This window comes from Symphalangus syndactylus, chromosome 8 (genome assembly GCF_028878055.3).
Source record: "Symphalangus syndactylus isolate Jambi chromosome 8, NHGRI_mSymSyn1-v2.1_pri, whole genome shotgun sequence".
Classification (NCBI taxonomy): Eukaryota; Metazoa; Chordata; class Mammalia; order Primates; family Hylobatidae; genus Symphalangus; species Symphalangus syndactylus.
In genome coordinates this window covers 107,954,771-107,968,999 of record NC_072430.2, presented here as the reverse complement: position 1 = coordinate 107,968,999, position 14,229 = coordinate 107,954,771, and the positions used below count along the sequence as shown (strand labels likewise).

Genomic DNA, 14,229 nt, shown 5'->3' with positions numbered 1-14,229 from the left:
CATGACCATATTAACTATTCAAACAAATGAATACACAGAGAATAAAACCAAAAACAAAACCAAAAAAAACCCCTAAAAGTATTAAATTAGAAGTCAAAGCACCTCAGACAATTTCTAAACTCCTGAGACTTCATTTGAACTGGGGCAGAGCAGAGATAACTGTGGCTATCTTTGGACTATGAAGGTGGGAAAGCTGGCTCCCTAAACTGCTCCCTCCCCTTAAGTAATAGAGTAAAGAGTAGCTGGCAGCAGATACCTTACTCCGGAATTAAGATTGGAGAGAGGGCCAGGTGTGGTGGCTCATGCCTGCAATCCCAGCACTTTGGGAGGCCGAGGCAGGTGATCACTTGAGGCCAGGAGTTTGAGACCAGCCTGGCCAACATGGTGAAATCCTGTCTCTATTAAAAATACAAAAATTAGCTGGGTGTGGTGGTGCGCCTGTCATCGCAGCTACTCTGGAGGCTCAGGCAGGAGAATCACTTGAACCCAGGAGGTGGAGTCTGCAGTGAGCTGAGATCACACCACTGCACTCCAGCCTGGGCGACAGAGTCTCTATATAATTTTTTTGGTTGTTGGTTTTTGTTTTTTTTTTTTTTTTTTTTTTTTGAGACTGAGTCTTGCTTTGTCTCCTGGGCTGTAGTGCAGTGGCGTGATCTCAGCTTACTGCAACCTCTGCCTCCCAGGCTCAAGCGATTCTCCTGCCTCAGCCTCCCAAGTAGCTGGGATTATAGGCGCCTGCCACCACACCTGGCTAATTTTTGTATTTTTAGTAGAGACGGGGTTTCACCATGTTGGCCAGCTGGTCTCAAACTCCTGACCTCAAGTGATCTGCCCACCTCAGTCTCCCAAAGTGCTGGCATTACAGGTGTGAGCCACTGCCCCTGGTCTTTTTTTTTTTTTTTTTTTTTTTTTTTTTAAATAGAATCTCGGGCAGGTCATAATGTGGTGGATTGTAGTCCCAGCTACCCGGGAAGCTGAGGCAGGAGAATGGCGTGAACCTGGGAGGTGGAGCTTGCAGTGAGCCGAGATCACACCACTGCACTTCAGCCTGGGCGACAGAGCAAGACTCCGTCTCAAAAAAAAAAAAAAAAAGATTGGAGAGAAAAGACTGATAAATAGGAAGAAAATTGAGAGTGAAGTCAGTAATTAAATAGTAGAAATTCAGACAAAAATAGAATGGGTTGGAGGAGTGGAGGAAATCTTTGGTATCAACTAGTTCATCTATTCCCCACCCCATTTTTCTGCAGATTAAGAAAATGAGGGCTAAGGATTTAAATGCTTTAACGCAAAGTTCTAGCTAGTTAGTGGCAGAATTAAGACAAGAATTTCAAATCTCCTGATTCCTTGTTTAGTCCTAGATAACTAGGGAGATCTGGCAAACTGTTTATTAAACTAACCTTTTCAATTGTGTAAGATAATGAAAGTCTGTTTTTACTCATTCAAACTTAGGACATAAACATGAAAGATTTACCTATTTGAGATTTCTTATGAACCAGAATTTGTGTTAAAATGTTAAGGGATGGCCGGGCGCAGTGGCTCACACCTGTAATCCCAGCACTTTGGGAGACCAAGGTGGGCGGATCACCAGGTCAGGAGATCCAGACCATCCTGGCTAACACAGTGAACCCTGTCTCTACTAAAAAATACAAAAAATTAGCCGAGCGTGGTGGCATGTGCCTGTAATCCCAGCTACTTGGGAGGCCGAGGCAAGGAGAATCGCTTGAACCTGGGAGGCGGAGGTGGCAGTGAGCTAAAATCGCACCGCTGTACTCCAGCCTGGATGACAGAGCAAGACTCTGTCTCAAAAAAAAAAAAAAAAGGTAAGGGATGTTTAGCATGTGTCGTTTAAATACCCAACAAACTCATTCCAAAAATTTCAATAACTTTTTTAGACTATTCTTGTCACCCAAGGCAATTTTCGACTGTTAAATTCTATCTTATTTCCATTCGTGTCTCATTAATGTCAGTAATAATGATCCATCTCTGGTTGGATTTTTTACTCTTGGTGGAATAAAATGTTAAGGCATACAAACATGGAGGGAGAATTTCTGTTTGTTTTTTGTTTTTTGGGTTTTTTTTTTTTTTTTTTTTGAGACAGACTCTCACTCTGTCACCCATGCTGGAGTGCAGTGGCACAATCTTAGCTCACTACAACCTCTCCCTCCCAGGTTCAGGCAGTTCTCCTGCCTCAGCCTCCCAAGTAGCTGGGACCACAGGTGTGCACCACTACACCCAGCTAATTTTTGTGTTTTTAGTAGAGACAGGGTTTCATCATGTTGGCCAGGCTGGGCTCCAACTTCCGACCTCAAGTGGTCCGCCTGCCTGGGCCTCCCAAAATGTTGAGATTATAGGTGTGAGCCACCACCCCTGGCCCATATTCTGCTTAATTCTTTTTTGTTTTTTTTGGGACAGAGTCTCACTCTGTCACCAAGCTGGAGTGCATTGGTGCGATCTCGGCTGTCTGCAACCTCTGCCTCCTGGGTTCAAGCGATTCTCTTGCCTCAGCCTCCCGAGTAGCTGGGACTATAGGTGCACGCCACCACACCCTGCTAATTTTTTTTTGTATTTTCAGTAGAGACAGGGTTTTACCATATTGGCCAGGATGGTCTCAATCTCTTGACCTTGTGATCCCCCCACCTCTGCCTCCCAAAGTGCTGGGATTACAGGCATGAGCCACCGTGCCTGGCCAATTCTTAGTCTCTTTTAGCGACTGCGTGGATTTTGGTTTTTCATATGTAGGAATTGGGAGTAGCTTTTTAAAGGGATACTGAAAGAGAACTCATAGGTTAAAATGGGGAGACAGCAAAGACATGGGAAATGGAAATGTAAAGAAGGTAGAGAATTTTGGAATGAAACCCTGGAAGGGAAGAGAAAGGGAGATTAAAGAAGTGGAGAGGACAAACATTGTGACAAATGTACTGATAATTATACTTTGAATAGATGCCTTGTTAGAACTAGTTTGAGTTGGGTTTCTGTCAGGTGCAAGATCCCTTACTAATAGTCATTTGTTAATTTTTACCAGAGAGTCTTTAACACAGCTATTGAATCAAATCATATGCCTTGAAATAGCCTTATAGAAATATTATTAAAATATTCTTCTGAAGCTAAAGTGCATTGCAGAATTTTCTGATTTTTCCTAACCATTCCTCTGTTGATAGGGAAATTAATTTTGGAATGTGTTGGTTTCTTTTGATTAATATTTCTTTAAACTAGAACCAGATAAATTGGCCACTTTTTTTTTTTAAAGAAATGTACCTTTAGCTTTGAGTCATCTTTAATTAGAAATATTTGGCAGAAAAAAGTCGAAATTTGCATCAAGAAAATATATTTTTGTGGTAGTTGCTCTGGGGTGAAAAATGAGAACCATATGGTCTCTCTCTTTCCAGAGCTTGCAATCTAGTTGGGTGTGGAGGCTGATAAGGCAAGTGCATAAATAACCACCACATAATACAAAGCTGATTAGCTATAAATGCCATAGAGAGGTACAAAGTTCATGGGCTTCTCAGAGGAAGTGGTATCTAACTCTTCTCTTCTTTAACTAGCACACATTTAAACTTTTAGTTTTTTTAAATTGAGATATACATAATATTTACTCTTTTTTTAAATTTATTTTTTAATACAGACAGAGTCTCGCTATATTGCCCAGGCTGGTTTCGAACTCCTGGGCTCAAGCAATCCTCCTGCCTCACCCTCCCAAACATTTACTCTTTTAAAGTGTACACTCAGTGAGTTTTATTACATTCACAAGGTCATGCAACCTTTACCACTCTCTTAATTCCAGAATAAACTTAAAAAAAGAAAAATTCTAGTGTTTTTAGCTGAGGTATGCTGTCACAGTTCTCAGACCTCACCACTCCCTATTGGTTTATATCTAACTACCACCACCAGTATGTATATTGGCTGCCTGACCCCTGCAGGTATTTGAATTTGCATCCCAGGCTTGAGAGTTGTTTTTGTAGTTTCAGTGACCCTGGAAGAAAATGTCTTAATTGCCTGGGGGATGCCACCCTGGAGAATACTCTCTGCTGTCCTGCAGAGCATCCTTTTTCCCATTTCTATTCTCTTAATCCTATGGCTTCTTTATGAATGGTCCCTACCTCTACTACAGCCTTTGGTAAGGGATTACTTCCTATTACCCTCAAGAACCTCAAGAGGACTTTTTTTTTTTTTTTTTTTTTGAGATGGATTCTTGCTCTGTGGCCCAGGCTGGAGTGCAGTGGCATGATCTCGGCTCACTGCAACCTGCGCCTCCCAGGTTCAAGCCATTCTCCTGCCTCAGCCTCCCTAGTAGCTGGGATTACAGGCATGTGCCACCACGCCCGGCTAATTTTGTATTTTTAGTAGAGACAGGGTTTCTCCATGTTGGTCAGGCTGGTCTCAAACTCCTGACCTCAGGTGATCTGCCCGCCTCAGCCTCCCAAAGTGCTGGGTTTACAGGCGTGAGCCACTGTGCCCAGCCGAGGATTTCTTTAGTATAAAATCCAAACTCACATAAGAGGCCTAGTGAACAGAAAGTGTTTAGCATGCTTGCTCTCCAACACAGAAATTACTTTTCCTCATTTTCTAAAAGCATTATTACATTTTTTTGACATATAGTGTAATTTCCTTTAATGAAAGTGACTCTGCTTTTATTCATCAAATTGCTTCGATGGTGGAATTATTTTCTTTTGGGAGGTTATTTATTTTGAATTGGAGGATTAATGACCTTTGCACAATCTGTTTCTTGATTGGGTTTGGTATAGTTTTGAGTTGGGTATTTTATGTTCATTGGTTTTTCTCTATGAAGCAATTTTTTTCTCCTTTATTAGATCTAACTTGCAGTGTATTTTCTAGGCTGGAAAGTGGAAAGTGAAATACATTATAATCTTAGGTTACATAATGTTTCTAAAGTTTAAAAGAATCTTGATACAAAATCAGTTTATATTCTGAAAATATTTATAATAAAGTATTCTAATTTCTAAAAAAAAAAAAAAAATCCAAACTCTTTTTCTCAGTTTACAAATCCTTGCGTGATCTGTCCTTTGCCAAATCTGTACCCTCTACTTGAAGTGCTCTTCTCTCTGAGCTTTGCATGTCTGATTCTTGTCATTAGTACATTAGTATCTCAGCTGAAATATCACAACTCAGGCTTTCTCTGTTGATCAAATCTAAAGCAGCCACCTGGTCACTCTCCACACCCTAGTTTAATTATCACACTTGTCACTATCTTTTTTGTTTTATATTTCTCTCCTTTGACTAGAATGTAAGTTCAATGTCAGCACGTCCCTCACTGTAATATTTATAGCTGTACCTGAACTCCTAGAGCAGTGAGCGTTTGGCATGTGGTATGTACTTAAGACATATCTGTTGAACAAATGTTGAGGGAAAATGCTTGCTCTGAGCAGTGGCTCTTACTGTTTTGGTTCATCCGTCTGTATGATTCTACCTGTTTTTGTCTTCCAGAAATTTGCCAGAATCTCGTCTGTTAATGCCTTTGCCATCTCCTGTTTCCATGTCCTTACAAGTTTATTCTTTTTTGAAACTGTTTATTGTCATTTTAATGGTATTTTGGGGAGGCAGAAATGCTTTCTGTGACTTTTTTTTGACAGGTTGAGATGTTGCAGTCAGGTTGAAAATTTAAAAGTCAAATTGAGAAAGCATGGCTTATATTTGGAGAATATGATTGAAAATTTACATCAAGCCCGTGTCAGAGAGAATCTAAAGTCATTTGATGCAAAGTTTATACTTAATTCAGAATGTCACGAGGAACTGTTTTGGGTGTTTGAGCAAAATCATGACGTGAAAAGAGTCTTCAAGAAAGATTAATCTGACAGTGATGGATTAAAGAAGAGAGGTCAGTTAGGAACTTGCTAGAATAATCTGAGGATAATATAACATAGATCTGAGCCAAGATAGTGGTTATAGATAGGAAAAGAAGGCATGGAATTGGAAAAACAGTTGAACCTCCTGGCACCAACCCTGATGAATTGCTCTTAGTTTAGCAGTGTGACTTTTATTTTGATGGTTTGGTTGATTGTGTGTTTCCTCCAGACCCTTTGCTATCTCTCATCTCCCACCCTCTTCCCCTGGGCAACCTCTGTTCTGATTTCTATCACTATGGCTCAGTTTTGCCTGTCCTAAAACTTTATTTTATTTATTTATTTATTTATTTATTTTAAGGCGGAGTCTCACTCTGTCGCCCAGGCTGGAGGGCAGTGGCACGATCTCAGCTCACTGCAACCTCCACCTCCCAGGTTCAAGTGATTTTCCTACCTTAGCCTGAGCAGCTGGGATTACAGGCAGGCGCCAACAGTATTAAATGTATCTTTTATCAGTAATGAGTGGTAAAATGTCTTTCCTAGGAATTTTACATTTATGAGATAGAAACAGAAAGCAGACATCTTGAAGCTTTTTTGGTTGTATGTATTAGGCCATTCTCATATTACTATAAAGAAATACCTGAGACTGGATAATTTATAAAGAAAAGAGGTTTAATTGGCTCATGGTTCTGCAGGCTATACAGGAAGCATGATGCTGGCATCTGCTCGGCTTCTGGGGAGGCCTCAGAAAGCTTATACAATCATGGTAGAAGGTGAAGGGGGAACAAGGCAGGTGATGTGGCCAGAGCAGGAGCAAGACTAGTGGGGAGGTGCCACACACTTTTAAATGACCACATCTCACAAGAACTCACTATTGAGAGGACAGCACCAAGGGGATGGTATTAAACTACTCATGAGAAACCACCCCCACGATCCAATCGCCTCACACCAGGCGCCACCTCCAACATTAGGGATTACTATTTGACATGAGATTTGCAGGGATACCCATCCAAACTATAGCAGTGGGGGATATTTGATCAACTTTAGTAATACCTACTATCTGGATGTTGGGAAGAGGTCAGGAAATATGTTAATGAATAATGCAAAATAGTGTTTTACTGTTTTACTCCTTTTGTTCTGACAGTAACAAAAGTAACACAGTTTTAATAATCAAAACATCTTTAAAAATACCCATCTTGAAGTCTGTATTTAGTGTAAGCATTTCAATTTAATTAAATACTAGCTTTGGATTTGGAACCGAATTCTGATTTTTTTCTGACCTACTTGTGATGTTAACGAACTTTTAAAAAAATTACTTATTTTTTTAGGGCCGGGTATGGTGTCTCATGCCTGTAATCCAGGCACTTTGGGAAGCCAAGGTGGTTAGATCCCTTGAGGCCAGGGGTTTGAGACCAACATGACAAAATCCTGTCTCTATAAAAATACAAAAATTAGTCAGGTGTGGTGGTGCGCGCCTGTAATTCCAGCTACTCGGGAGGCTGAGGCACAAGAATCACTTGAACCTGGGAGGCAGAGGTTGCAGTGAGCCGAGATGGTGCCACCACACTCCAGCCTGAGTGACAGAGCGAGACTCTCTCTTAAAAAAAAAAAAAAAAAAAAAACATTATTTTAAATTTGAAGGTTAGAAATGACTCTTTTTGCATCTGTGAAAGGATATCTGATGAATAAATATTTTTCTAAGTTGCAAAATTTTTATAAATAAGCTGAAAAGGTTAACAGTAAGCAAGGCAAATATACTTTAGGAAAGGGAACATATGCATACGTAATAAAAACCATATATTGGAGAAATACACAATTATTTCTCAGTGTCCTTAGACTAAACGTATTAATTTAGTAAAAGTGTTTTATAGCTTTTTTCCTTTTCCTTAAATTTATTTCTGAAATTTAGATGATCTATTTGTTTTTCGTTTTTTTTTTTTTTTTTTTTTTGAGACAGAGTCTCACTGTCACCCAGGCTGGAGTGCAGTGGCGCGATCTCAGCTCGCTGCAGGCTCCGCCCCCCGGGGTTCATGCCATTCTCCTGCCTCAGCCTCCCGAGTAGCTGGGACTACAGGCGCCCGCCACCTCGCCTGGCTAATTTTCTGTATTTTTAGTAGAGACGGGGTTTCACCGTGTTAGCCAGGATGGTCTTGATCTCCTGACCTTGTGATCCGACCACCTCGGCCTCCCAAAGTGCTGGGATTACAGGCGTGAGCCACTGCGCCCGGCCTAGATGATCTATTTGTTAACACACTGTTTTCCTAATTATAGCTTTCTGAGGGTAACGACTGTTTTTTCTTTTATCTCTCCTCCTTCATCTCTCTATCTCTTAATTTATTTTGATATACTGTTGACACTTGAACAACACAGATTTGAACTGTGTGGGTCTGCTTGTATGCAGATTTTTTTTCAACCAAACATGGATCATTGTGGTGATGTGAAACCTACATATATGGAGGGTTTACTGGACTTGAGTATGCATGATTTGGGTATAGGCAGAGGTCCTGGAACCAGTCCCCCTGGTGCCAAGGGACAACTGTAATTTCAAACTTACAGAAAAGTTGTAAGAAGAATATAAACAACCTCCAGGCCAGGCGTGGTGGCTTACGCCTGTAATTCCAGCACTTTGGGAGGCCGAGGCAGGCGAATCACCTGAGGTTGGGAGTTCGAGACCAGCCTGACCAACGTGGAGAAACCCTGTCTCTACTAAAAATACAAAATTAGCTGGACATGGTGATGCATGCCTGTAACCCCAGTGTGTGTGTGTGTGTGTGTATATATTTTTTTTTTAGACACAGTCTCGCTCTGCCACCCAGGCTGGAGCGCAGTGGCACTATCTCAGCTCACTACAAGCTCTGCCTCCCGGGTTCACGCCATTCTCCTGCCTCAGCCTCCCGAGTAGCTGGGACTACAGGCGCCCGCTACCACCACGCCTGGCTAATTTTTTTGTATTTTTTTTTTTTTTTTTTTTTTTAAGTAGGGACGGGGTTTCACCATGTTAGCCAGGATGGTCTTGATCTCCTGACCTCGTGATCCGCCCGCCTCAGCCTCCCAAAGTGCTGGGATTACAGGCGTGAGCCACCGCGCCCAGCCTCAGTGTATATTTCTTAAGATCAAAGATGTTCTCTTATGTCACTGCAAAACTGTTATCAAAATCAGGAAATGTAACATTGATTCAATACTGTGGTCTAATCCACAGTCATATTTTGTCAACTGTTCCAACATTGTCCTTATGGCTATGTTTAGGTATTTTCCCTGGGTCTAAGATCCAGTCCAGGTTCAAGCATTGTGTTTAGTTGTCATGTCTCTTTAAGTTCCATTGAATATGGAACATTACCTTAGCTTTTCTTTGTTTCTTGGCCATCACATGATTGAAAAGTGTTGGCCAATTATTTTGTAAAATGTCTCTTATGATTTGATTCAGGTACTGCATTTTTTGCAGGAATACTACAGTGATGTTATATCCTTCCCAATGCATTATAACTGGAACCCTCTGATGTTGGTTTGCCTCTGTAGTGATGATATTTTGGTCACTTGGTTAAGGTTGTCTTCTGAGTAATTTGTGGGGAGATATTTTGAGAGTATATGTCATCAAATTTTCACCTACTAGTTTTAGCCTCTATTGATGATTCTTGCCTTGATTTTTTAAAACTTAGCAACTTGGTTTTTAAATTACTTTTAAAATAAATACTTAGTAATTATAACAGTGGTTGCAAAATGGTGATTTTTTTTGTCATTTCATCTACATTAAGTAGTTGGCATTCTACAGTAAGGAAGAGCTTTCTTCTTTACTGTGTATATTTTATTTAATTCACTATGGATTTTATGGCCAGGCACGGTGGCGCACACCTGTAATCCCAGCACTTTGGGAGGCCAAGGTGGGTGGATCACCTGAGGTCAGGAGTTCAAGACCAGCCTGGTCAACATGGTGAAACCCTGTCTCTACTAAAAATAAAAAAATTAGCCAGGTGTGGTGGCAGGCGCCTGTAATCCCAGCTGCTTGGGAGTCTGGGGCAGGAGAATCACTTGAACCTGGGAGGTGGAGGTTGCAATGAGTTGAGATTGTGCCATTGCACTCCAGCCTGGGCAACCCAGAGTGAAAGTTCATCTAAAAAAATATATATATATATTTTATATATATATATATCTTTATATATATATATTATATATATATAAAAATATGCCATATATATACCCAAAATATAAATATATATATATGGATTTTATTCAGTGGATTATAATTTGTTTCTATCATAATTTATTTCAATATTTAACTTTTCACAGATTAGGCCTCTGATCTGGGCCTTCAGGCTAGTTCCCATGTCCATTTGACATGTGCCTATCATTAATTGAGGACTTTTTTGCCACGAGATGGTGTTCTAGAGGCTCATCTTGTTTTTTTTGTTTGTTTGTTTGTTTGTTTGTGACGGAGTCTCTGTCACCCAGGCTGGAGTGTGCAGTGGCATGATCTCGGCTCGCTGCAAGATCTCATCTTGTTTTTTTCCCTGCCCAGCCCTGGAATTATTACTCCAGGTACCTATTACTTTTTGTGTAGAGTATATACAGTATTTTGAAACCTAAAACTGGGAACTAAGTGTGCTAATTAATTACCTGGTGTCATTGCCACCAGGCTTTTTCAGTGGACATACCTACAAACACATATACACATATCTCTGTCTTTATTTCTGTCCATCTTTTTGTCTGTTTGAAACCTTGAGTTTATTTATACTGATAATTCAATACCTAATCCAAATGACTTCCAAGCTATAGGCTACAGCTATTTGGCACCCTTTCCTCTCAAAGCATGGGTTGCCTCTGGGATTGGATTTCTTGCCAGTGCATTTGGCCATCTGGTAGGGGAATAGGTAGGACAAAAGTGAAGAAAAATACTGCTGCCTCCCTCGTGAGGCTTTCCATAGTTTCAAGACCGTTTTCGCTAAGAGTGAATGAAGTTGCAGCTTCTACTTCTAGTTGAGGCTGGAGTGGACATGCACAATATCAGCTGTCTGCAAAAATAACTGAATAGCTACACTATGTGGTATAACAGAAAAAGGTCTGAAGTGTGGAGCAGCCGTGTGTGTGTGTGTGTGTGCGTGCGTGTGTGTATAGTAACTATTCATTTGCTAGGGCTGCAGTAAGAAATTACTGCACACTGAGTGGCTTAAAGCAACAGAAATTTACTGTCTCACAGCTCTTAAAATTGGGAAGCTGGAATATAAACAACACAATCTTAATTATTTGTTGTTTTTCAGTTTTTGTAGTTTTTTATCTACTGTGGTTTCAGATAATGTTTTATGGCATATTGTGTAATAGTTAATTATAAGATAATCAGAACTTTTTATTTATAGAGATGTTAGGGGTTTCTTTGTAGAGCATTGAACTAAATTGTTTTTTTCCACTTTAGTGATATGGTTTGGCTGTTTCCCACCCAAATCTCAACTTCAGTTGTATCTCTCAGAATTCCTCTGTGTTGTGGGAGGGACCCAGGGGGAGGTAATTTAATCATGGGGGCCAGTCTTTCTTGTGCTAGTCTTGTGATAGTGAATAAGTCTCACGAGATCTGATGGGTTTGTCAGGGGTTTCTTTCCACTTTTGCTTCTTCCACATTTTCTCTTGCCACCGCCATGTAAGAAGTGCCTTTTGCCTCCCGCCATGATTCTGAGACCTCCCCAGCCATGTGGAACTGTAAGTCCAATTAAACCTCTTTTTCTTCCCAATCTCAGGTATGTCTTCATCAGCAGCCTGAAAATGGACTAATGCAGTAAATTGGTACCAGTAGAGTGTGGCATTGCTGAAAAGATACCCAAAAACGTGGACATGTCTTTGGAACTGGGTAACAGGCAGAGGCTGGAACAGTTTGGAGGGCTCAGAAGAAGATAGGAAAATGCAGGAAAGTGTGGAACTTCCGAGAGACTTGTTGAATGGCTTTGACAAAAATGCTGATAGTGATATGAACAATAAGATCCAAGCTGAGGTGGTCTCAGATGGAGATGAGGAACTTGTTGGGAACTGGAACAAAGGTGACTCTCATTATGTTTTAGCAAAGACACTGGCGGCATTTTGTCCCTGCGCTAGAGATTTGTAGAACTTTGAAATTGAGAGAGATGATGTAGGGTATCTGATGGAAGAAATTTCAAAGCAGCAAAGCATTCAAAAGGTGACTTGGGTGCTATTAAAAGTATTCTGTTTTAAAAGAGAAACAGCATAAAAGTTCAGAAAATTTTCTGCCTGATGATGCAGTAGAAAAGAAAAACCTTTTTTTTTTTTTTTTTTTTTAAGGAGAAATTCAATCCAGCTGCAGAAATTTGCATAAATAGCAAGGAGCCTAATGTTAATCCCCAAGACCATGGGGAAAATGTCTCCAGGCCATGTCAGAGACCTTCACGGCAGCCCCTTCCCATCACAGGGCCCAGAGGCCCAGGAGGAAAAAGTGGTTTCATGGGCCGGGCCCAGGGTCCCCATGCTGTGTGCCGCCTAGGGACTTGGTGCCCTGTGTCCCAGCCACTCTAGCTGTGGCTGAAAGGGGCCAACATAGAGCTCAGGCTGTGGCTTCAGATGGTGGAAGCCCCAAGCCTTGGCAGCTTCCACGTGGTGTTGAGCCTACAGGTGCACAGAAGACAAGAACTGAGGTTTAGAAACTTCAGCCTAGATTTCAGAAGATGTATAGAAACACCTGGATGCCTAGGCAAAAGTTTGCTGCAGGGGCAGGGCTCTCATGGAGAACCTCTCCTGGGACACTGTGGAAGGGAAATGTGGGGTCGGGGCCCCCACACAGAGTCCCTACTGGGGCACTGCCTAGTGGAGCTGGAGGGCTATCGTCCTCCAGACCCCAGAATGGTAGATCTACAGACAGCTTGCACTGTGCACCTGGAAAAGCCTCAGACACTCAATGCCAGCCCATGAAAGCAGCCAGGAGGGAGGCTGTACCCTGCAAAGCAACAGGGGCGGAACTGCCCAAGACCATGGGAACCCACCTTTTGCATCAGCATGACCAGCATGTGAGACCTGGAGTCAAAGGAAATCATTTTGGAGCTTTAAAATTTGGCTGCCCCACTGGATTTTGGACTTTCATGGGCCCTGTAACCCCTTTGTTTTCGCCAAGTTCTCCCATTTGGAATGGCTGTATTTACCCAATACCTGTACCCCCATTGTATCTAGGAAGTAATTAGCTTGCTTTTGATTTTATAGGCTCATAGGCAGAAGGGACTTGCCTTGTCTTAGATGGGACTTTGGACTGTGGACTTTCGGGTTAATGCTGAAATTAGTTAAGACTTTGGGAGACTGTTGGGAAGGCATGATTGGTTTTGAAATGTGAGGATATGAGATTTGGAGGGGCCGAATGGTGTGGTTTGGCTGTGTCCCCACCCAAATCTCAACTTGAATTGTATCTCCCAGAATTCCTGTGTGTTGTGGGAGGGGCCCAGGGCGAGGTAATTGAATCTCGGGGGCCAGTCTTTCTTGTGCTAATCTTGTGATAGTGAATAAGTTCATGGGATCTGATGGGTTTATCACGGGTTTCCACTTTTGCTTCTTCCACATTTTGTCTTGCCACCGCCATGATTCTGAGGCCCTCCCAGCTATGTGGAACTGTAAGTCCAGTTAAACCTCTTTCTTCCCAGTCTTCTGGTATGTCTTTATCAGCAGCATGAAAACAGACTAATACAGATGGGGAGTTCCTGTTTGGGGTTTAATAGATTAAGAATATCCAATATTATGAAAATCTAATGTAAATAAAGGAATGCTTATGCTTATTCTCATTAAAATATGGTTCATATTTTTTTTGTTGTTGTTTGTTTTTGAGACAGAGTCTTGCTCTGTCGCCCAGGCTGGAATGCAATGGTGGGATCTCGGCTCACTGCAACCTCTGCCTCCTGGAATCAAGCGATTCTCCTGCCTTAGCCTCCCAAGTAGCTGGGATTACAGGTGCCTGCCGGCCACTGTGTCTGGCTAATTTTTGTATTTTTAGTAGAGATGGGGTTTCACCATGTTAGGCTGGTCTTGAACTCCTGACCTAAGGTGATCCGCCTGCCGTGGCCTCCCAAAGTGCTGGGATTACAGGTGTAAACCACTGTGCCCGGCCTAGTTCATCATTCTGTAAAAGGAATTCTTTTTTTTTTTTTTTTGGGATGGAGTCTCACTCTGTCGCCTAGGCTGAAGTGCAGTGGCGCGATCTCGGCTCACTGCAGGCTCCACCTCCAGGGTTCACGCCATTCTTCTGCCTCAGCCTCCCAAGCAGCTGGGACTACGGGCACCCACCACCACGCCCGGCTAATTTTTGTATTTTTAGTAGAGGCGGGGTTTCACTGTGTTAGCCAGGATGGTCTCAATCTCCTGACCTCGTGATCTGCCCGCCTTGGCCTCCCAAATTCTTTTTGTAAGGGGTTCATTTAAGTGCCTGATAAATAAAACATTAACAAAATTGCCTTTGAAT

General features: G+C 41.8%; 1 protein-coding gene across 8 annotated transcripts in view; it reads left to right on the top strand.

Annotated features, from left to right (window-relative positions):
* RAPH1 (Ras association (RalGDS/AF-6) and pleckstrin homology domains 1) overlaps positions 1-14,229 on the top strand; it is a 109,286-nt gene that overhangs the window by 21,133 nt on the left and 73,924 nt on the right. For 2 of the 8 annotated variants that reach the window (XM_055290245.2, XM_055290244.2), the window contains exon 1: positions 10,051-13,387. The exons of 5 other annotated variants lie outside the window; for them this stretch is intronic. In XM_055290245.2, the coding sequence (XP_055146220.1) occupies positions 13,298-13,387 (90 nt within the window). In that variant the 5' untranslated portion in view covers positions 10,051-13,297. Of the gene's footprint in view, positions 1-10,050; positions 13,388-14,229 lie in introns of those variants that run through there. One more of the 8 variants, XM_055290247.2, reaches the window with a different exon arrangement.